This window comes from Ambystoma mexicanum, chromosome 1p (assembly GCF_040938575.1).
Source record: "Ambystoma mexicanum isolate Mex_15411 chromosome 1p, UKY_AmexF1_1, whole genome shotgun sequence".
Classification (NCBI taxonomy): Eukaryota; Metazoa; Chordata; class Amphibia; order Caudata; family Ambystomatidae; genus Ambystoma; species Ambystoma mexicanum.
Window position 1 is genome coordinate 31,945,600 of NC_090921.1, and position 21,463 is coordinate 31,967,062.

At 47.0% G+C, this 21,463-nt stretch overlaps 1 protein-coding gene across 2 annotated transcripts in view; it reads left to right on the forward strand.

Moving 5' to 3' along the window:
- LOC138565177 (uncharacterized) overlaps positions 1–15,607 on the forward strand; it is a 480,132-nt gene extending 464,525 nt beyond the window's left edge. The window contains exons 4-5 of one of the 2 annotated variants that reach the window (XR_011301098.1): positions 12,889–14,825; positions 14,939–15,607. Coding sequence is in view for 1 of the 2 variants with exons in the window: in XM_069642961.1 (XP_069499062.1) it covers positions 12,889–14,414 (1,526 nt within the window). In the remaining variant the exon portion in view is untranslated. Of the gene's footprint in view, positions 1–12,888 lie in introns of both variants that reach the window. The other variant, XM_069642961.1, reaches the window with a different exon arrangement.
- Positions 15,608–21,463: the final 5,856 nt, after the last annotated feature.

Consider the following 21,463-nt stretch of genomic DNA (forward strand, 5'->3'; position numbering starts at 1 on the left):
GGTGGCCATTTTGTCAGCGATTCAGTCCTTATGCTCGGAAATAAGGACAAGGTTGCCCCTCCCCCTGACGGAGGTACCTTAGCCAGACCTGACGGGGGAGCCGGAGCCGGGACCTTCGGAAAATCCACCGCATAAGAAGAGGAGGGCGCCACCTCCGCCACCTCACCCGCCTCTGCGCCCTGCTCTGTCCCCCCGGTCACCTAGCCACGGGGATGATACAGGCACAGACACAGCTACGACCGGTCCAGATGACGACGGAGGCGACAACGGGACGTGTCCCCGTCACCCCCTGCTCGGGCGTCCCCGCCCGACGAGATGGGATCCTTCCATGCTATGATTTCCAGGGCATCCAAGCTCTTCCAGCTCTGCCCCGAAAAGAAGAAAAAGGAAGGGTTCTTTTACCAACAGCGCGAGACTAAAAGGAAGACGGTCCTCGCCGTACCACTTCTGGATGACATCTGGGATGAGGGGCTCTCCCTCCTCAAGAACCCTGCCACGGCGCCTGCAAAGAGGGACCGGTACAAAAAGAAGTACCGGGTCCCTTACGCTGCCCCCTTGTGCCTTCGGGCCCAACCCACCCCGGATTCGGTCGTCTCGGTGGCGGCAAAGAAGAAAGCTGGGGCTTCGGCCTCGACATCAACTTCCCCGCCGGACGGCGAGGGCAGGAAACTGGACACGATGGGACGACGGGTCATCTCATCCGCAGCAACGACTATCAAGGCAGCCAACGCCCTGGCTATCGTAGCCCGCTACGACAGGGAGTTGTGGTTCAAAATCGCCCCTCTATTGGATTTCCTTCCGGACGCCAAAAGGGCTGAGGCCCTTGAAATCTTACAGGAAGGTGAGATTGCTTCGGACCACGCCATCACGGTGGCTACAGACATCGCCGACACCGGTTTCCGTCAGTTGGGCAACGGCGTTTGCCTGACACGACGAGGATGGCTCAAGGCGACGGATTTCCGCCAGGACGTACAAACCAAAATTTTGGACATGCCCTTCGACGGGAACAACCTGTGTGGAAAGGCGGTTGATGAGTCCCTTCAGGCTATCAAGACAGACACGGAGACTGCCCGGGCACTGGGAGTGCTCCAACAACGGCAGCCGTCCTTTCAGAGCGCCGGAGGCAGACAAGGTGCCTCCAAGGGATCCGGCAGTGGCTCCTCGACGTACCACCAAGCGGCAAGATCTTCGTCTCAGGAGGCCTACAGGGGACGCGGCAAGTCAGGTGGTGCCCGTCGTCCTCGACAGGGAGGTCAAGGAGGCAAGGCAGCCTCCAAACAAGATTGAACCGACCGTGGGGTCGGGCCCCCGCCGAAGCACCCCGGTGGGAGGCCGGCTGACGAGGTTCATCAGCGTGTGGGAGCCCATCTCCACCGACCGTTGGGTGCTGGACGCCCTGGCCCAAGGGCACGCCCTCGAGTTCCAGAAGAAGTGCCCTCGCGTTCCACCCGTGACCAGGAAGGAAAATCACGTCCCTCAACTACTGTTGGAAGTAAGGGCGATGCTCAAGAAAGGTGCCATCAAGCTCGTCTCAAAGAGGCTTCGTGGCTCCAGAGTTTACTCAAGGTACTTCCTCGTAAAGAAGAAGACAGGAGGATGGCGTCCCATCCTGGACCTGCGATGACTGAACAAGTACATCAAGGCACAGAAGTTCCGGATGGTCACCCTCCAGCATGTGCTGGGACAGCTGGAGGAGGGCGATTTCCTGCCGTCGTTGGACTTGGAGGATGCGTACTTCCACATCCCCATTCTAAAAAGCCACCGAAGGTTCCTCAGGTTCGTGGTCCAAGGGCGGCACTACCAGTTCAAGGCCCTCCCATTCGGGTTGAAGTCGGCACCCAGGGTGTTCACCAAGTGCCTCGCACCGGTGGCGGCGCTGCTGCGCCTGCAGGGGATCCACGTCTACCCCTACCTGGACGACTGGCTCATCCGGGCAAAGACACAGGAGCTTGCCGTGGAGCACACTGCAAAGACCGTCCAGCTGCTCACAGACCTGGGGTTCTCCATCAACTTTCCAAAATCCCACCTGGTCCCGTCGCAAGTCGCCCTGTTTCTGGGAGCCAAGCTCGATAGTGGCGCGGCTGGCCTCGCCGTCGGAGGAAAGGACCAGGACCATCCTGGGCAAGGTGCAGCGTCTGCTGGCCACGGACATGGCCAGGGTAAGATCTATCAAGTCCCTCCTCAGGATGATGTCCTCCTGCATTTATCTGGTGCGCCTTTGCAGACTTCGGATGCGCCCCTTACAAGAGTTCCTCGACACCCGCTGGGTCCAGTCGACGGGCAGCTTCGAGGACAGGATCCCACTCAACGAGACGTTCCACCAGGCGATCCGGTAGTAGGGCACCCGCTCTGATCTGTCGGCGGGCACGGATTTTCAAACCCCAGCTCACCAGGTGACGGTGACGACGGATGCCTCCCTGGAAGGTTGGGGAGCGCACTCCGGAGATCTTCACGCTAGAGGCCTTTGGCTCCTGGAGGAGAAGTCACTCCACATCAACATCTTGGAGCTCTGCGCAGTGTTCTGGGCCCTCAGGTCTTTTCTTCCGTCCCTCAAGGGCAAGGTGGTGAGGATCTTCACCGACAACACCACCATGATGTTCTACATCCGGAAGCAGGGCGGAACCAGATCCCCTGCCCTATCCAAGGAAGCCCAGGATCTGTGGCATTGGGCCGTCGCCTAAGGGATGTTTCTGGTGCCTTTTTCATCTGGCAGGAATAAAAAACACCATCGCCGACTCACTCAGCAGAGAGCTGCGCTCGTGCCACGAGTGGGAACTACGCCAGGATCAAGTGGATCGGCTCTTTCGACGATGGGCCGAACCCCAGATCGATCTCTTTGCGACGAACTCCAAGTGCCGGAGGTTCACCAGCAGGTTCCCCCAGCCGAGGAGCATGGGCGATGCTTTCTCGTTCCCCTGGGACGGCCTATTTCTTTATGCGTTCCCTCCGTTGCCGTTGCTGCTCCGGCTCATTAACCAGCTCAAGAGGTCCCGGTGCAGGATGATCCTCATCGCATCGGCGTGGCAGAGAGATATCTGGTTCCCCGACCTTCTGAACTTGTCAGCGTCCACACCAGTCAAGCTGCCAGAGAAGGAGGTGCCATTCTTCATCACAACCCAGAGTCGCTGAACTTGCAGGCTTGGCTCCTGCAGCACTAGAGTTTGGAGGGTACGACATCCCAGCCGACTGCAGAGAGGTTCTTGCAAAGGCCAGGGCGTCCTCAACTCTCAAGTGCTATGGACATAAATGGAAGAGGTTCTCTGTCTGGTGCCGTGCACAGAAGATTAACCCTCTGCGGATTACGGCCCCCCAAGTATTGCCGTACCTACTGTCATTGGCCAAGGCTGGACTAGCACACGCTTCCATCAAGATTCATCTGGCCGCCATCTCGCGATACACCAGAACTACAGGACGGGCGTCCTTGTGGTCTCATCGGCTGGTGAAGGAATTTATGAAAGGATTGTTCCGATCATTCCCGCCAGTGAAGGCCCCTGCCCCCGGCGTGGGAGCTCAACGTGGTGCTGACCAGGCTCATGGGGGCACCATTTGAGCCTATGCATTCGGCACCGTTGAAGTTTCTGTCGTGGAAGACAGCATTTCTCGTGGCCATCACCTCCGCACAACGAGTGGGAGAGATCCAGGCCCTATCTTGCAAGCCACCATACTTGACTTTTTACGACACGAGGGTGGTGCTGAGGACGCACCCCTCCTTCATGCCCAAGGTGCCTTCGGACTTTCACCTCAATGAACCCTTGGTGTTGCCAGTTTTCTTCCCGTCGCCTTCGTCGCCGGCTGAGAGGACTCTGCACTCGCTGGACGTAGCTAGAGCGCTGAAGTTCTACGTGGACCGCACAAAGAGTTTTCGGAAGACCTCACAGCTGTTTGTAAACTTTGGACCTGTGAATCAAGGGAAGGCTCTCTCGAAGGCTTCCATTTCCAGATGGCTCTCCGGCTGCATCACGCACTGTCACCGGCTGGCAAACCGACCGCTGCCCGGCCGTCCGAGAGCTCACTCGACCAGAGCGATCGCTGCTACCACGGCGTTCCTGTCTGGTGTGCCCCTGCTCGACATCTGCAGGGCTGCGACGTGGAGGTTGAGACACACCTTCACGAGATTCTACTGCGTCGATCGGGACTCCAGGGAGGAGTCCAGGTTCGGCCAAGCAGTGCTGCGCAAGCTGTTCGCTCAAGGTGAGCCTGGTGAGGAGGTAAGAGATGCTTAATGTTGAGTTTTTTGTATTGCTTAATGTTGAGCCTGTTGCCACCTCCCGTGGTTGTGCACGTGTATACTGCTATGTATTCTTATATTCATGAGCATGTGAATCCATGCCAGACCCCATGCTGGAGAAGGAACAAGTTACTTAACTGTAACTGTTGTTCTCCAGCATGAGTCTGGCATGGATTCACATGCGAACCCTCCCGCCTACCCCTCTGCGGCTCTTCACTTGGTCATACTGCCACTTTACGTGCTACCAAATATGAGGATGGCTGCCAGAGGCGGGGCTTAGGGAGAGGGCAGTAATTGGCTGGGGGCAGTATGACCCAGAGACCAGTGATTGGTTACTACTAAGAAAGACAGATCAGAAACGAAACTAATACTGATTTTTTCTATACCGAGGATTCCCGGCCTGACGACGGGGAATATTTATGAGTATGTGAATCCATGCCAGACCCATGCTGGAGAACAACAGTTACAGGTAAGTATCTTGTTCCTTATCAATGCTGAATCCCTCTTCCTCGTCCCATTACTACAATCATTATTGTACTTGAAGTCCATAGTGTTGTACTTTTTATGCTGAGGTCTCTCAGACTGAGAGTTGTCAAGTTTAGGGGAAGTTATTAAAAGAGTTGGTGGTTTTCCCTTGGGTTTTGGACCTCCATATAAGGCAGCCTCATAACAATTAGAAGTTGTGATCTTAACTTCCAGATTCCCCAATGTACCACTTTTAAGCTGGTTAACAGGGTTTTCATATTTTGTGCTTTGGGTTTTCTAGGAGAGGGAAGCGTACACTGACAGCATGCCATTAGATATTTAAGTATTAGGGGAATCTCATCCTCGGAAGAGAATGAATACTGCGTCTCTCCTAGCTTAACATAGGAGACTAGTTGATGAATGTTTGCTTTTTCACAAAATTGGAACTCAGGGACAGCTATTACCTGATTTGTAGGCGCTACGGGGACAAGTAAAACACCCACTCTCATATCAAACTTTACCACTTCTTGGAACTTGTTCTGCCATTTGTGGTAACCCCGCCAGCTTGTCAATGTTTTGTCTACCATGCTTCCAGGATTTCATCAGAGAACTTGCAGTGCTATATTTCAGTGACCTCTTGATCTGCTCCATAGCATATCACCATGTAAAGCACATTTCTTTGATGTTGTGTTTTAAGTGTCTGCGCATCTTGAAATAGGGCATTGCCTTGGAGCGTTGATTTTATTTATTGAATTCATAAAGCGCCTTTCACCAAAAGCGCTATTACAATATATTAGAAAATGGTGCAATTTACATGATGGTGCAAAAAACCTCTACAAACAGAAGGAGGGGGATAGAAACAAAGTTACTAAGTAGAGGGAAGGGAGAGAGGACGCGCTTTTAGGTTAGACTGAAAATCAGAAAGAGATGAAGAAGAGCGGCTAGAGAGAGGGAGAGAATTCCACTGTTTAGGGGCTAAGAGGACGCAAAAGATAGATTGGAAACAGAAAGAGGCACAGGGCAGGTGTGACGACAGTGAGAAGAAGCAGAGTCTGTAATCGGAGAGAAGACGTGATTCAAAGAGAAGCCGTGAAGTCGACAGTAAAGAAGATGTGAGCGAGGAGCGAAAAGGGTAGAGAAGAGAAGATGAACCAGAGAATTATAAACAGATTGGAGAGTAAGATGATGTGAGGCAGGAAAGCCAAGAAGAAAAGAAGAGCAGTAGTCAGTACGAGAAAAGACTAGGCAGAACAGAAGTTGTTCAGTAGCATGAAATGAGAGATAGGGGTGAGCATGACAGATGTTAAAAACGGCATAGTGGTAGGAGTAATAGAAGAGATATGCAGTTTAAAGCAACGTGAGGGATCAAAGATAACCCCCAAACTGCATGCAGAAGAGGAAAAAAGAGATTCAGAGGAGGAAGAGTAGAAGGAATATTTGATGCTGGAAAAAACAGAACCTCGGTCTTAAAAGGATTGAAGTGTAGGAAATGAGAAGACATCCAGTTTTGTACAGCAGAAGGGCAAGTTGAATCAGTGAGTGCAGAATAGGAAGAAAGAAACAAAGATTTGTGTATCATCTGCGTGCAGATGAGAGGAAAGATTAAATGAAGAAATGAGAGCAGAGAGTGGGCAGTGTAAAGTGAAAAGGAGAGGACCAAGTACAGAACCTTGAGGAACACCGTAGAGAAGTGGAAGAGGTGTGTGGCCCAAGAAACAGAATCGGACCACTGAGAAAGATAGGAGTGTAAACATTCAAGGACAGACCCAGTAATACCCAAAGAAGAAAGTGAGGAAATAAGAAGAGTGTGATCAACAGTATCGAATGCCGCAGATAGACCGAGAAGAATAAGTGTCCATGAAGATATTAATTGCCATAAAAGTTGAGAAATGATACATATCTTATACAAAGTAATGTGGATATATCATTCAATTTGAATTGTACGAAGTGAGCAACAATTCGGGGATGTCTACTCTATCGAGAATCCTGATCTTGTGTAACTCTGTTTCTTACCCTCGCTTTAGGACAGGGAAGATGTAGTGAACGTTGGGATGAGTAATGCGATAAAAGCCTTCAAGTATTAGGGCTTTCAAGATTTCTAGCCTCTCTGCTCTCAGGTCTTACTGCAGCTCTCCCAGGTAGGCCAGGAGGGATAGTTGATACAGGTTTATTCCCCATCCTTCCTGGTCATTTCTGTTATGAAACTAAATTTGCTAGACGCCTCTCTTATGCAGCTTATGTGTCATGGTCTCGTATTGGTAGGCTTCGTTTCTGGGTTGCGTCATGATTTTGGATAGGCATGAGCATATTCTGAACTAAGTCCCTGTTTTTTCAAGAGCCCTGCAAGGGTTTACAGACCCCGACTGCCATTTTAGGATTGGGTGGAATTTCCACCCTCAACCAGGGTCTTTCCTGCGGTTCATCATGGCCTCTCTGCTCCAGCCGGTCTCTGTGCCCTGGAGTTTCCAGTGCCTCTGGATGCCTCCGTGTGCCAGCAGGTCTCCACAAGTGTCCACCTGGCCCGTGGAATCCTGTAGTGAGTGTCATTATGTTGCACCAATCACCAACAGAGTCCCAACTGGCATACAGTGCCACGTGGTATGGGCTGGCAAGTAGTGGTTTTGTTTCGCAGTATCATCTGCTTTTGTTTGGCACATGTGAATGCCTGTGAGGGTCTCTTCTGGCATACAGGAGGTCCTGAGGTGTGGATTGGCACTCAGTGCTGCAGATTTGTGTGGCTACTGTAGTGGTATAGTGGCCCGTGGTCAGTAGTGACATAAAGGCTTGAACCCTGGTCTAGTGGTAATGGGATGACACAAGCTTCTTATCTGATTCAATACATATTACACATTTTATTAAATGATACAAATAAACATACCTCTGTATGTCAAACCAAAAAACATTAATGCTTGCTCAAAACATCATAATTTACAAAGTTTCATTTTGGGGACTAATAATCTCCTGGAACAACACCAAGTTCTCTGTACACACCTTCGGGTGTGGCGGCGGTACATCAATGATGTTTTCCTCATTTGGAGAGGTTTGGTGTCATCACTTGTAGCATTCCAAGCGTTGCTCAATACGTGTGATACCATTATCAAGTTCACAATGGAATATAGTTAACAAGCACGTTTTATTTGGATCTAATGGTAAATAAATCTGGGGATAGTTTGATCACTTCCCTAAAAAACTCCCTTTTGCATTTTTCCAGCTTTCATCCTGCAAGCCTGTGGCAGAATTTACCATATGGGCAGTTTTTGCGCATTCGGCGCAATTGTACAGAAAAGGAAGAATTCAAAACACATGCTGACCATTTAAAAGGGTGACTAGGCGAGAGAGGATACCCTAAAATACTTGTCAAAGACCATCTGAAAATAGCAGAGAACAGGACCAGGGATACATGTCTTACTGCCTAAAAAAACAGGTGAATGACGGACTAGCGTGTGTGACTACATTCAGTCCCATCAGTGGGGATATTAAGAAAATGATCAGTAAACATTGGAATATGGTAAAACAGCCTGGGTAACTGTTAAAAAAGCCTATGTTTGCGTTCAAGAGGAACCAAAATTTAAGACAGAAATTGGTTCATACGTATAAGGAGCAGAAAAAAGAACAAACTGTCCTTAAACAATGGGGACTTCCGCCAATTACCGGACATTACAAGTGCGGTAAGTGTGTGGCATGTCCACTCACGGAAACAAAAAATTAATTTTGCTATGGGACTGTAGTATGGAAATTAAATCACCATACGAATTGCCTTACTAAGAATGTTATTTATGTGATCAGTTGTCCTTGCCAACTGTTATACATAGGACAAACAACTAGAGAAATAAGACAGCGTGTATCAGAGCATAGGAGCTGTATATGCAACAAGGTTTTCTAATAAGCCTTTGGTTAAGCATTTTACAAACTTTAAACACAAGGACATTGGCATGAAATGGTTTGTTCTCCAGCATGTCAAAGCTAACAGGAGAGGAGGTGACATGGGAAACGTACTCCACCGTATTGAGCAGCGTTGGATCTATACTTTAGATACAGTGCTGAGGGGTTTAAATGTATCAATAGAATGGAATGCCCTGGTGACCAAAAAATGACATTCACTATAGTGATAACGGTGTGTTCAGGGTGTTAAAAAACAGGTTAGAAAACAGGTTAAAAAACATATTGATAACAAAGGTCTGTTGTACTATATAAAAACTGGTATCCAAAAATATGTTAAAATATCGAAACCAAAACACTGCATATTTAGACATCTATATCTTTGAATGTTGTACACAATGATAGATTCTCCTCACTGTGTTTCTGTAGTGAGTAAATTGCCCCAGTAGCATATATGGACAGAAAGTAAATAACTGGGTCTAACAAGATCGGTAAATAGTACATTATGAAACACCAAGAAATAACTACTGTCCTTTTAGTGTGGTTGTGTAGAGGAGGGATTGAGATGCGAGTAATTTCCTAGCATCCTATACTCGCAGAAAGGGATTTATTGTGTGCAAATGATTTAGTTTATTGTGCATTAACATAATGTATAAATACACATGAGATACTGCTAGATGAGATAGATGGTGTCCATTCCATCCACTGTTCTTCTCCAGTGAGGAGTTGTAGGTTATAGAATGACATGTGATATATCAGCTTAGATGCACTTAAGTTGTGTTATGCGGCACAGTTGACAGTGTGTCCAAATTAGTAAGCTGGTCGATATGAGATTTATCCTAATATGGCACACATATCACGCCACGTATTGTTGGACATGCTTTAAATATGGTGGCCGTTCGTTTCTTTTTTGCTCGCGGGGGGGGGCTGGTATTGCTCGCAGACAGTCAGTTTTCTGTGTTGATCATAGCTCTTTAGATTACGGATATATATAGAAGTCTGTTTTCTATTCCAATGATTTGGACTGAAAACTTATAGTGTAACGCTCGCACACTGTTGACAAACAGAGGAAAAAGGAATTCCTTCGGGCTGTAGGATTTTCCGTAAGTGGATAGCTAGTGAATTTATGTGTAAAATGAATGTAACACCACAATAAGGGTGTAGAAAAAATAGAGACTACGTATGTAGAAATTATCAAAAATAAGCTGCAGTAAAACAGCCGCGGGAAGTATAGACTTTACTGTATAGTTTGGGGCGTGGCCACCTTTTCAGATTGGGCGGTGAGGCCAGAAATATGAGACTTGTGTACTAGAAGGAGTCTGATGATAATGTACGAAAAACTGTAAATCGGAAATCCGTAGTCATCTGATTGACTACTAGGGTATGTAGAAACCTGCAGAACTGTGCGTGTTAGTGGATTTTTCGGCAATATCACAGGCTGTAATAGTGAATAATTGGGATGATGATAAATAAAACTGGTAAACAGCTAGTAGAGCCAAGATGGTAAAGATATATTAATTGTATTTAAAATACAGAATCAATAAGAAGAATGCTGTGATACTATTGACTCCATGAGCAAGACATAGTGGATGAACTATACCATCTGATATAAGAATTACCCCTCTATGTTGGAATTGTAAGGGTGGTAAGTGTCTCTATATATCTCTATATATCACACACACTATGGGACTTCATGAACGTCATGATACATAGTAGTGTCTAATGATTATAGGATACAGAGACGGTCATTGATTACAACCATCTTAAGAACACGAGATTGTGTGTTAGATATCCTCATTTGGAATGTGGATATGTAAGTATATTTTGGACATGATTAATAATTTGGACCATAAAAATAATCAGATAGAAAACGGATGAGAGTTCCTGTCCCATTATATTCCACAGGACCTGCCTAAATAGGTTGTTAGGTACCTGTGAGGGATTCAGTCCATCTTTTGCTGCACCTCCGAAGTTGATATACGGGGGTGAGTAAGAGGTTATGCATATACTTGAGAGAATTGCATATATGACAGTAACAGTCTTTTGTATAAGGAAATTAGGATGATACAAGACCCTGACAGGTTTTATTTTCTGTATGTCTTTTTTAGATGTGAATAGGCTTACTCCAGTCCTTGAGGGGCAAGACATTTATACTTTGTCTTACTTCCTGAAGAAGGTCTTAAGAAGAAAAGGATAGTATTGTTGTCCATTGTCCGAAACGTGTGTTGACTTTACGAACTGTTGAGAAATTATAATCAACTGTATATGACACTATTATTACAGACAGGGTCAGAAATATATCTGAACAAGTTACTTATTAAATATAAAGTGTAACATTTAATAACAGCTGCACTAGGAAGTAGGAAGTTGTCAAGGTTTTTATGTATGTATGTATGAATGAGGGATGGAGAGTATTTGGATATGAGGTATGAAACTTTGTGAATTATGATGTTTTGAGCAAGCATTCATGTTTTCTAGTGTGACATACAGATGTATGTTTATTTGTATTATTTAATAAAATGTGTAATATGTATTGAATCAGATAAGAAGCTCGTGTCATCCCATTACCACTGGTCCAACTTATATATTTTTTATGTTGATTTTACCTGAAGGACCGGGGTGTGTAGAACAGGTAACCCCTTTTGTTTAGATTGAACCCTGGTCTTACTTATTTTGCTATGGGATATTTGCTACTGCTTTCATGTGCAGGAGAATGGCAAAGGACATTAACCCCCGGTCTAGCTTGCCTGACTTGTAGAGGGGCATGGACTAGGCAGTGGATTCTCTGGATTCCACCCTCAAGGTCTGTAGATGGCATTCATCTTTGGCACAAAGTTCCTCTGAATTGGCTTTGCTGTTCAGCAGAGTCCCCCTCATGGCGGGCTTTGTGAACCAGGAGAAGAAATTTAAATCTGGCCCTGTTTTGCATCGTCAGCCATCCAGCCTGGCGACTGTATGAAGAAGTAGGTGGGAAGTGTGGAAGTTCAAAGAGTCATGGTAGTGAAGTTAATGATCTTGTCGAGGGCGCAGAAAGCAAAGCTGGGGAAATCAATGAGGATGCAGGCACAGTAGTCCAGTTTAGAGAAGACAGAGGTTCAGAGATGATTGGCAGTGTTTAGAGGAAGGAGGTGCCTGATTTTCCTAACATTTAGGATGTTGAGGGAGCTGCTGTTCCTATTCTGGAGATGAAAGTAGAGAAGGTGTGAGAAGGATCATAGATGACACAGAGGTTTCTAGCTGAAGAAGAGTAGGGGAGAGTGTCGGGTGGGAACTGGATAGGCAGAGGAAGATATGAGAGAGAGAGCTTTTGGCAGGTAAGAAAAGCACCTCTGTTTTAGTAGTTTAAAATCATCCATCCAATATTTATTGGCAGCGAGACAGTTGGAAATTTTGATAGTAATATCAGAGAAGAGTTCGGGAAAAGAGAAGAACATTTAGGTGTTGTATGCAAAGAGTTTGTACGAGACCCCAAAGGGGTAGATTAGTGCCTCAAGAGCAAAGATTTGGGGCGAGGTGGCAGGTGTAGGATTCAATGCAGGCAAGGTCTGTATCGCCATCCCAAGAAGAAAGAGAGTATTAAGGAGATCCGAGTGATCGAGATTGTCGAAGTCAGTAGACCGGTCAAGAAGAATTAGGATAGAGTCTAGGTTGGAGTGCTTTGGAGAGACAATGAGGTTGGACACATTCATGAGATCCGTTTCTGTGGAGTGACAAGAGCGGAAAACTGATTGTAGGGGGTCCCGAAAGTTGTGGATGTCTAGGAAATTGGTAAGACGGTTGAATACAACCCTTCTCGAGCACTTTCAAGTAGTGCAAAAGGGGAGACACAGGGAAAAAGCTATCCAGTAGGTTCAGGTTGGCCCCTTGCTTTTTTTGGAGAGGCATGACTGTGGCTGTTTTGAAAATAAATGTGAAAGAAATCAGAGTAGAAGGACAGGTTGAAGAGATCAGTGAGGTGAGAGGCCACTAATATCATGTACATTGTGAGCTATACCCAGAATGCACTTTTCTTTCATGTTCACATCTTTTGCTCTGCACATCTGTGCTAACCGGGTCCATCCAGTGCTGTGGTGATGGCCCTTGGGGTTAATGGGGAATGAGACCCTGGACAGCTCTACTTTACCCATTGTGTATTATGCACTTCCAAGCAGCATAGGTTCTAAGCTGGATTCCTTTCATTCATTCATTCATTAATTAATTCGTTCACTCAGGATCCCTAGTGTGTTAGTGAGAAAAAGACAATACTTCAGCCTTTAGGATTTGTGATGACTGAAAACTGAAAATTATAACTAGAACTTGTTTTTTTTTTCCAACAGAAAATGAGGCCATTACAAAAACTGACAACCTGAAAATAAAGCTTCAACCTTGGGCCAGCCGCAGAAAGAAGAGAAATTCTCTAGAAGATGGACATGGCCTGTCTAATAAACTGGTAAAGAAATCGGCATACTCGCAAAAAGCCCAAATGTCCTCCACGTGTGCAGAATGCGGGGAAACCTTTGTGGACCGAGCCAGCTTCCTAATGCACCAGAGTTGTCACTCGATACCCCATCAAAGCACTTACTGCAAAAAGACCCTTTTTTGGCACTCCCGACTCATGAGGCACCTGAAAATCCAAATGAAGAGGAAAGTGATTGGCTGCAGCCTCTGTGGCAAATTCTTCACTAAGAGATCCAGTCTAGTCATTCACAAGAGATCCCACATGGGCAGGAAACACTACAAATGCACAGTGTGTGACAAAAGCTTCACTCAGGGGTTACATCTGTGGAAGCATCAGAAGAGCCACACTGCTAAGGAGCCGCCCAAATGCGCTGAATGTGGTAAGCACTTTACTCGGATGTCAGACTTGAGGAACCATCAGATGACACATTCTAGCGAGAAGCCGCATGAGTGCACGGAATGTGGTAAATATTTTATTAGTATGTCGGACCTGGGGAACCATCAGATGACACATTCTAGTGAAAAGCCCCATGAGTGCACGGAATGTGGTAAATATTTTACTAGCATGTCGGACCTGAGGAACCATCAGATGGCACATTCTAGTGAAAAGCCCCATGAGAGCACGAAATGTGGTAAATATTTTACTAGCATGTCGGACCTGAGGAACCATCAGATGACACATTCTATTGAAAAGCCCCATGAGTGCAAGGAATGTGGAAAACACTTTACTCGGATGTCTTCCCTGAGGAGACATCAGATGATACATTCTGGAGAGAAGCCCTTTGCATGCCCCGAATGTGGCAGGAATTTCAATCAGATGTCAAACCTGAGGAACCATCGGAGGACACATTTTGCACAGAAGCCCTGCGTGTGCCCCGAATGTGGCGAGCATTTCAATCAGATGTCACACCTTAGGAACCATCAGAGGATGCATTCTAGTGAGAAGCCCATTGAGTGCATGGAATGTGGTAAACACTTTACTAGGATGTCAGACCTGAGGAGACATCAGATGATACATTCTGGAGAGAAGCCATGTGTGTGCCCCAAATGTGGCAAGAATTTCAATCAGATGGCAGACCTGAGGAACCATCAGATGATGCATTCTAGTGAGAAGCCCCACACGTGCATGGAATGTGGTAAACACTTTACCAGGATGTCAGACCTGAGGAGACATCAGATTATACATTCTGGAGAGAAACCCTGTGTATGCTCTGACTGTGGCAAGAATTTCAATCAGATGCCATACCTGAATAAACATCAGAGTATACATTCTAGTGAGAAGCCCAATGAATGCATGGAATGTGGTGAACACTTTACTTCGATACCAGACTTGAGTAACCATCAGAGGATACATTCTGCAGATAAGCCCTACAAGTGCCCAGAATGTGATAAGTGCTTAACGTAGACATCTTACCTGAGGAGACATCAGAGGATACATTCTAGTGAGAAGCCCAATGAATGCATGGAATGTGGTGAACACTTTACTTCGATACCAGACTTGAGTTACCATCAGAGGATACATTCCGCAAAGAAGCCCCATGAGTGCATGGAATGTGGTAAACACTTTACTAGGATGACAGACCGGAGGAGACATCAGATGATACATTCTAGTGAGAAGCCCCATGAGTGCATGGAATGTGGTAAACACTTTACTAGGATGACAGACCAGAGGAGACATCAGATGATACATTCTGGAGAGAAGCCCTGCGTATGATCTGAATGTGGCAAGACTTTCAATCATATGCCACACCTGAAGAACTTGGTAAGTGCTTAACAGAGACATCTTCCCTGAGGAGACATCAGAGATTGCACACAGGTGAGTTACACTGAGGGGGTTAGAACTAGATGCAGCCTTAATGAATTGACAGCACCTGTACAGCGCTGCAAAGAGAGCCGCAACTAATGTAACATCTGTGCTTGAAATTACAGCAGAGAAGATGCACCGATGGCTCTAAACTGCACAGCAGCCACAGCGCATATACGAAAAACTGAACGTAAGTGGGGCACCCCATGCATATTCTATCATCTCTCCTGTGGGGTTAATCTTCTGTAAACCCTAGTTCTAGACCCACAGCAACAGCCAAAGTGAAATCTCCAGGAGTGGAAACCCTTCACGGAACACCAGGAGAACACAAGGAACTAATGCTTGGCTGATTCCCCAGCAGGACGTTATCCTAACAGAGCCTGGCTCAGGAATAAACACATCTGACAAACCAGGAGAATAAAGTAAAATAGAGGAAATGAAGCAGCAGGTGCAGAGAATAACCAAAACTTCACTTATAAAAATGTTCCAATATATATGTCATGAATGGGCGGGCCACATTTAAGAAATTGCAAAGAACATTTTCAGGAATTACTTGAAGACGTACAATATAGACTGCAGAACTTTCTGACCAGTGCGGCGTATGCAACCTCCCTGAATTAAAAGAAGCAAGATAACAGCACACGTGTTATAGCCCCATCTCACCCCTTCAAGTATTAAGGATCTAGTGGGAACTGTGATGTTTTTTATTTTTTTGCACTGCAAATAATTTGGCCAAAAGCAATCACTTTTACAGGCTGTTTCAAGGACCACTCATAAAATGTTCCAATACTTGAGTGACTGAGCAGTTATTATTTCTCTCCACACAGTGTTTGGCATGTGGGTGTGGCGGTCCATTCGCATAGAAATGTGTGATTTCACTGCTACCAAATGGTGCATTTTAGAACACAGTGCCCCAGAGAAATAGATGAAAAAAGTAATGCATCCTAAAGTCAGTTCAAATAGCCTATGTAGTTAGTTATCTGTAGCTACAGTTATCCAGCATTGGATAGATGCTCATGCTTTGAGTAATTGTGACTTTGAGGTTTATAAAATGCATAAAGCATTTCTCTTGGTGTGTACCTCGGATATCCTTTCATGTTCCCACCCTGACCCTTCCAAGCAGATTATTAATCCTTCATTATCAGTGAGAATCTACTCCGGGGGAAAGGGGAGCAAAAGAATAAATGTACACATTCATCACAGGTCTTAAAACTTGGACAGCAGAGCTGTCCGTCTGTGGTCACAGAGGCCTTACAGGTTCCGACAGCAGATCCATCCCTTTGGTTACACCCATCTTGCAAGCTCAGGTGTCAGAGTTATATGATAAATTCATAAGCTCACATTGATGTATGCCATGAAATGCCCTCACGTGAGCCCAAGTATACAATCATCAACACAGCAGGAAAGTGTCCCTTACATCAAGGACGCAATACCATAATACTAGCAGCACTCACCCATAATCAGAAACAAAGTGTCCTTTACATCAAGGACGCAGTGCCATAATAGCAGCGGCACTAGCCCCTAATCAGCATGAAAGTGTCCTTTACATCAAGGACGCAGTGCCATAATAGCAGCGGCACTCGCCCCTAATCAGCATGAAAGTGTCCTTTACATCTAGGACGCAATGCCATAATAGCATCGGCACTCGCCCCTAATCAGCATGAAAGTGTCCTTTACATCAAGGACGCAATACCATAATACTAGCAGCACTCACCCATAATCAGAAACAGTGTCCTTTACATCAAGGACGCAGTGCCATAATAGCAGCGGCACTCGCCCCTAATCAGCATGAAAGTGTCCTTTACATCTAGGACGCAATGCTATAATAGCATCGGCACTCGCCCCTAATCAGCATGAAAGTATCCTTTACATCAAGGACACAATGCCATAATAGCAGCTGCACTCGCCCCTAATCAGCAGGAAAGTGTCCTTTACATCAAGGACGCAATGCCCTAATAGCAGCAGCACTCGCCCCTTATTAGCAGCAAAGTGTCCTTTACATAAAGGACGCAATGCCATAATAGCAGCAACACTCACCCCTAATCAGCGGTAAAATGTCCTTTATATCAAGGACGCAATGCCATAATAGCAGCAGCACTCGCACCTAATCAGCAGGAAAGTGTCCTTTACATCAAGGGCACAATGGGCCTCATTACAACCCTGGCGGATCGGGTTAACGGGTGCCTCAAAAGGATGTGGACCAGTGAAACCCGTTCCGCCACATTACGGGTCCCGCGAGGGGAAGAGGGAGCAAACAACGGGCCACTCGTAATGGGCCCGTTGTTTGCTCCCTCTCCCATTCCCATTCAGCCCTATGGGGGCTGAAATGGGAATGGGGAAGGTCTGGGTCCTTGGAGGGAGGAATTACCGGGCCCTCCGAACTCGGAATGGCCCGGTAATTCCTCATTCTGGGAACCCGGCCGCGATTTCGGGTGACAGCTATGCCGCCAATAGCGGCATGGCTACCGCCGAGGTCGTAATGAGGCCCAATGCCATAATAGCAGCAGCACTCGCCCCTAATCGGCGGTAAAATGTCCTTTACATCAAGGACGCAATGCCATAATAGCAGCAGCACTCGTCCCTAATCAGCAGGAAAGTGTCCTTTACATCAAGGAAGCAATGCCATAATATCACCAGCAGCAGTCGCCCCTAATCAGCGGGAAAGTGTCCTTTACATCAAGGACGCAATGCCATAATATCACCAGCAGCAGTCGCCCCTAATCAGCGGGAAAGTGTCCTTTACGTCAAGGACGCAATGCCATAAGAGCAGCGGCACTCGTCCCTGATCAGCGGGAAAGAGTCCTTTACATCAAGGACGCAATGCCATAATAGCAGCAGCAGTCACCCCTAATCAGCAGGAAAGTGTCCTTTACATCAAGGACGCAATGCCATAATAGTAGCAGCACTCACCCCTAATCAGCAGGAAAGTGTCCTTTACATCAAGGATGCAATGCCATGATAGCAGCAGCACTCCCCCCTAATCAGCGGCAAAGTGTCCTTTACATCAAGGACGCAATGCCATAATAGCAGCAGCACTCGCCCGTATCAGTAAGAAAGCATCCTTTTACATCAAGGACTCAGTGCCATAATAGCAGCAGCACTCACCCCTAATCAGCAGGAAATTGTCCCTTACAACTAGGACGCAATGCCAAAATAGCAACAGTGCTCGCCCCTAATCAGTAACAAAGCATCCTTTTACATCAAGGACTCCATGCCATAATAGCTGCATCACTCGGACCTAATCAGCAGGAAAGTGTCCTTTACATAAAGGACACAATGCCACAATAGCAGCAGCACTCACCCCTAATCGGCAGCAATGCCACAATAGCAGCAGCACTCACCCCTAATCGGCAGGAAAGTGTCCTTTACATCAAGGACGCAATGCCATAATAGCAGCAGCACTCGTCCCTAATCAGCAGGAAAGTGTCCTTTACATCAAGGACGCAATGCCATAATATCACCAGCAGCAGTCGCCCCTAATCAGCGGGAAAGTGTCCTTTACATCAAGGACGCAATGCCATAAGAGAAGCGGCACTCGTGCCTGATCAGCAGGAAAGAGTTCTTTACATCAAGGACGCAATGCCATAATAGCAGCGGCACTCACACCTAATCAGCAGGAAAGTGTCCTTTACATCAAGGACACAATGCCATAATAGCAGCAGCACTCGCCCCTAATCAGCAGCAAAGTGTCCTTTACATCAAGGACGCAATGCCATAATACCAGCAGCACTCGCGCCTGATCAACAGCAAAGTGTCCTTTACATCAAGGACGCAATGCCATAATAGCACCAGCTGCACTCGCCCCTAATTAGCAGGAAAGTGTCCTTTACATCAAGGATGCAAGGCCATAATAGCAGCAGCACTCGCCTCTTATTAGCAGCAAAGTGTCCTTTACATCAAGGACGCAATGCCATAATAGCAGCAGTACTCGCCCTTAATCAGCAGCAAAGTGTCCTTTACATCAAGGACACAATGCCATAATAGCAGCAGCACTCGCCCCTAATCAGCAGGAAAATGTCCTTTACATCAAGGACGCAATGCCATATTAGCAGTGGCACTCGCCCCTAATCAGCAGGAAAGTGTCCTTTACATCAAGGATGCAATGCCATGATAGCAGCAGCACTCCCCCTAATCAGCGGGAAAGTGTCCTTTACATCAAGGACGCAATGCCATAATAGCAGCAGCACTCCGCCCCTATCAAAAACAAAGCATCCTTTTACATCAAGGACTCCATGCCATAATAGCTGCATCACTCGGACCTAATCAGCAGCAAAGTGTCATTTACATCAAGGACGCAATACCATAATAGCAGCGGCACTCGCCCCTAATTAGCAGGAAAATGTCCTTTACATCAAGGACGCAATGTCATAATAGCAGCAGCACTTGCCCCTAATCAGCAGCAAAGTGTCCTTTACATTAAGGACGCAATGCCATAATACCAGCAGTACTCGCACCTAATCAGCAGGAAACTGTCCTTTACATCAAGGGCAAAATGGGCCTCATTACAACCCTGACGGATCGGGTCAACGGGTGCCTCAAAAGGATGTGGACCCATTAAACCCGTTCCGCCACATTACGAGGTCCCCTCGCGGGACACGGTAAGCACACCTGGTAAAACCAGGCATGCATACCGGGTCCCGCGAGGGGAAGAGGGAGCAAACAACGGGCCACTCGTAATCGGCCCGTTGTTTGCTCCCTCTCCCATTCCCATTCAGCACTATGGGAGCTGAAATGGGAATGGGGAAGGTCCGGGTCCTTGGAGGGAGGAATTACCAGGCCCTCCGAACTCAGAATGGCCCGGTAATTCCTCATTCTGGGAACCCGGACGCGATTTCGGCAACAGCCATGCCGCCAATAGCGGCATGGCTACTGCCGAGGTCGTAATGAGGCCCAATGCCATAATAGCAGCAGCACTCGCCCCTAATCGGCAAGAAAGTGTCCTTTACATAAAGGACGCAATGCCACAATAGCAGCAGCACTCGCCCCTAATCAGCAGGAAAGTGTCCTTTACATCAAGGACGCAATGCCATAATAGCAGCAGCACTCGTCCCTAATCAGCAGGAAAGTGTCCTTTACATCAAGGACACAATGCCATAATAGCAGCAGCACTCACTCCTAATCAGCAGGAAAGTGTCCTTTACATCAAGGACGCAGTGCCATAATAGCAGCAGCACTCGCCCCTAATCAGGAGGAAAGTGTCCTTTACATCAAGGACGCAATGCCATAATAGTAGCAGCACTCGCCCCTAATCAGCAGGAAAGTGTCCTTTACATCAAGGACGCAATGCCATAATATCACCAGCAGCAGTCGCCCCTAATCAGCGGGAAAGTGTCCTTTACATCAAGGACGCAATGCCATAAGAGCAGCGGCACTCGTCCCTGATCAGCAGGAAAGTGTCCTTTACATCAAGGACACAATGCCATAATAGCAGCAGCACTCACTCCTAATCAGCAGGAAAGTGTCCTTTACATCAAGGACGCAGTGCCATAATAGCAGCAGCACTCGCCCCTAATCAGGAGGAAAGTGTCCTTTACATCAAGGACGCAATGCCATAATAGTAGCAGCACTCGCCCCTAATCAGCAGGAAAGTGTCCTTTACATCAAGGACGCAATGCCATAATATCACCAGCAGCAGTCGCCCCTAATCAGCAGGAAAGTGTCCTTTACATCAAGGACGCAATATCATAATAGCAGCGGCACTCGCCCCTAATTAGCAGGAAAGTGTCCTTTACATCAAGGACACAATGCCATAATAGCAGCAGCACTCGCCCCTAATCAGCAGCAAAGTGTCCTTTACATCAAGGACGCAATGCCATAATACCAGCAGCACTCGCGCCTGATCAACAGCAAAGTGTCCTTTACATCAAGGACGCAATGCCATAATAGCACCAGCTGCACTCGCCCCTAATCAGCAGGAAAGTGTCCTTTACATCAAGGACGCAAGGCCATAATAGCAGCAGCACTCGCCTCTTATTAGCAGCAAAGTGTCCTTTACATCAAGGACGCAATGCCATTATAGCAGCAGTACTCGCCCTTAATCAGCAGCAAAGTGTCCTTTACATCAAGGACCCAATGCCATAATAGCAGCCGCACTCGCCCCTAATCAGCAGAAAAGTGTCCTTTACATCAAGGACCCAATGCCATAATAGCAGCCGCACTCGCCCCTAATCAGCAGAAAAGTGTCCTTTACATAAAGGACGCAATGCCATAATAGCACCAGGAGCACTCGCCCCTAATCAGCAGGAAAGTGTCCTTTACATCAAGGACGCAATGCCATAATATCACCAGCAGCAGTCGCCCCTAATCAGCGGGAAAGTGTAATTTACATCAAGAACACAATGCCATAATAGCACCAGCAGCACTTGCACCTGATCAGCAGGAAAGTGTCCTTTACATCAAGGACACAATGCCATAATAGCAACAGCACTCACCCCTAATCAGCAGGAAAGTGTCCTTTACATCAAGGACGCAATGCCATAATAGCAGCAACACCCGCCCCTAATCAGCAGCAAAGTGTCCTTTACATCAAGGACGCAATGCCTTAATAGCAGCGGCACTCGCCCCTAATCACAGGAAAGTGTCCTTTACATCTAGGACGCAATGCCATAATAGCAGCGGCACTCACCCCTAATCAGCAGGCAAGTGTCCTT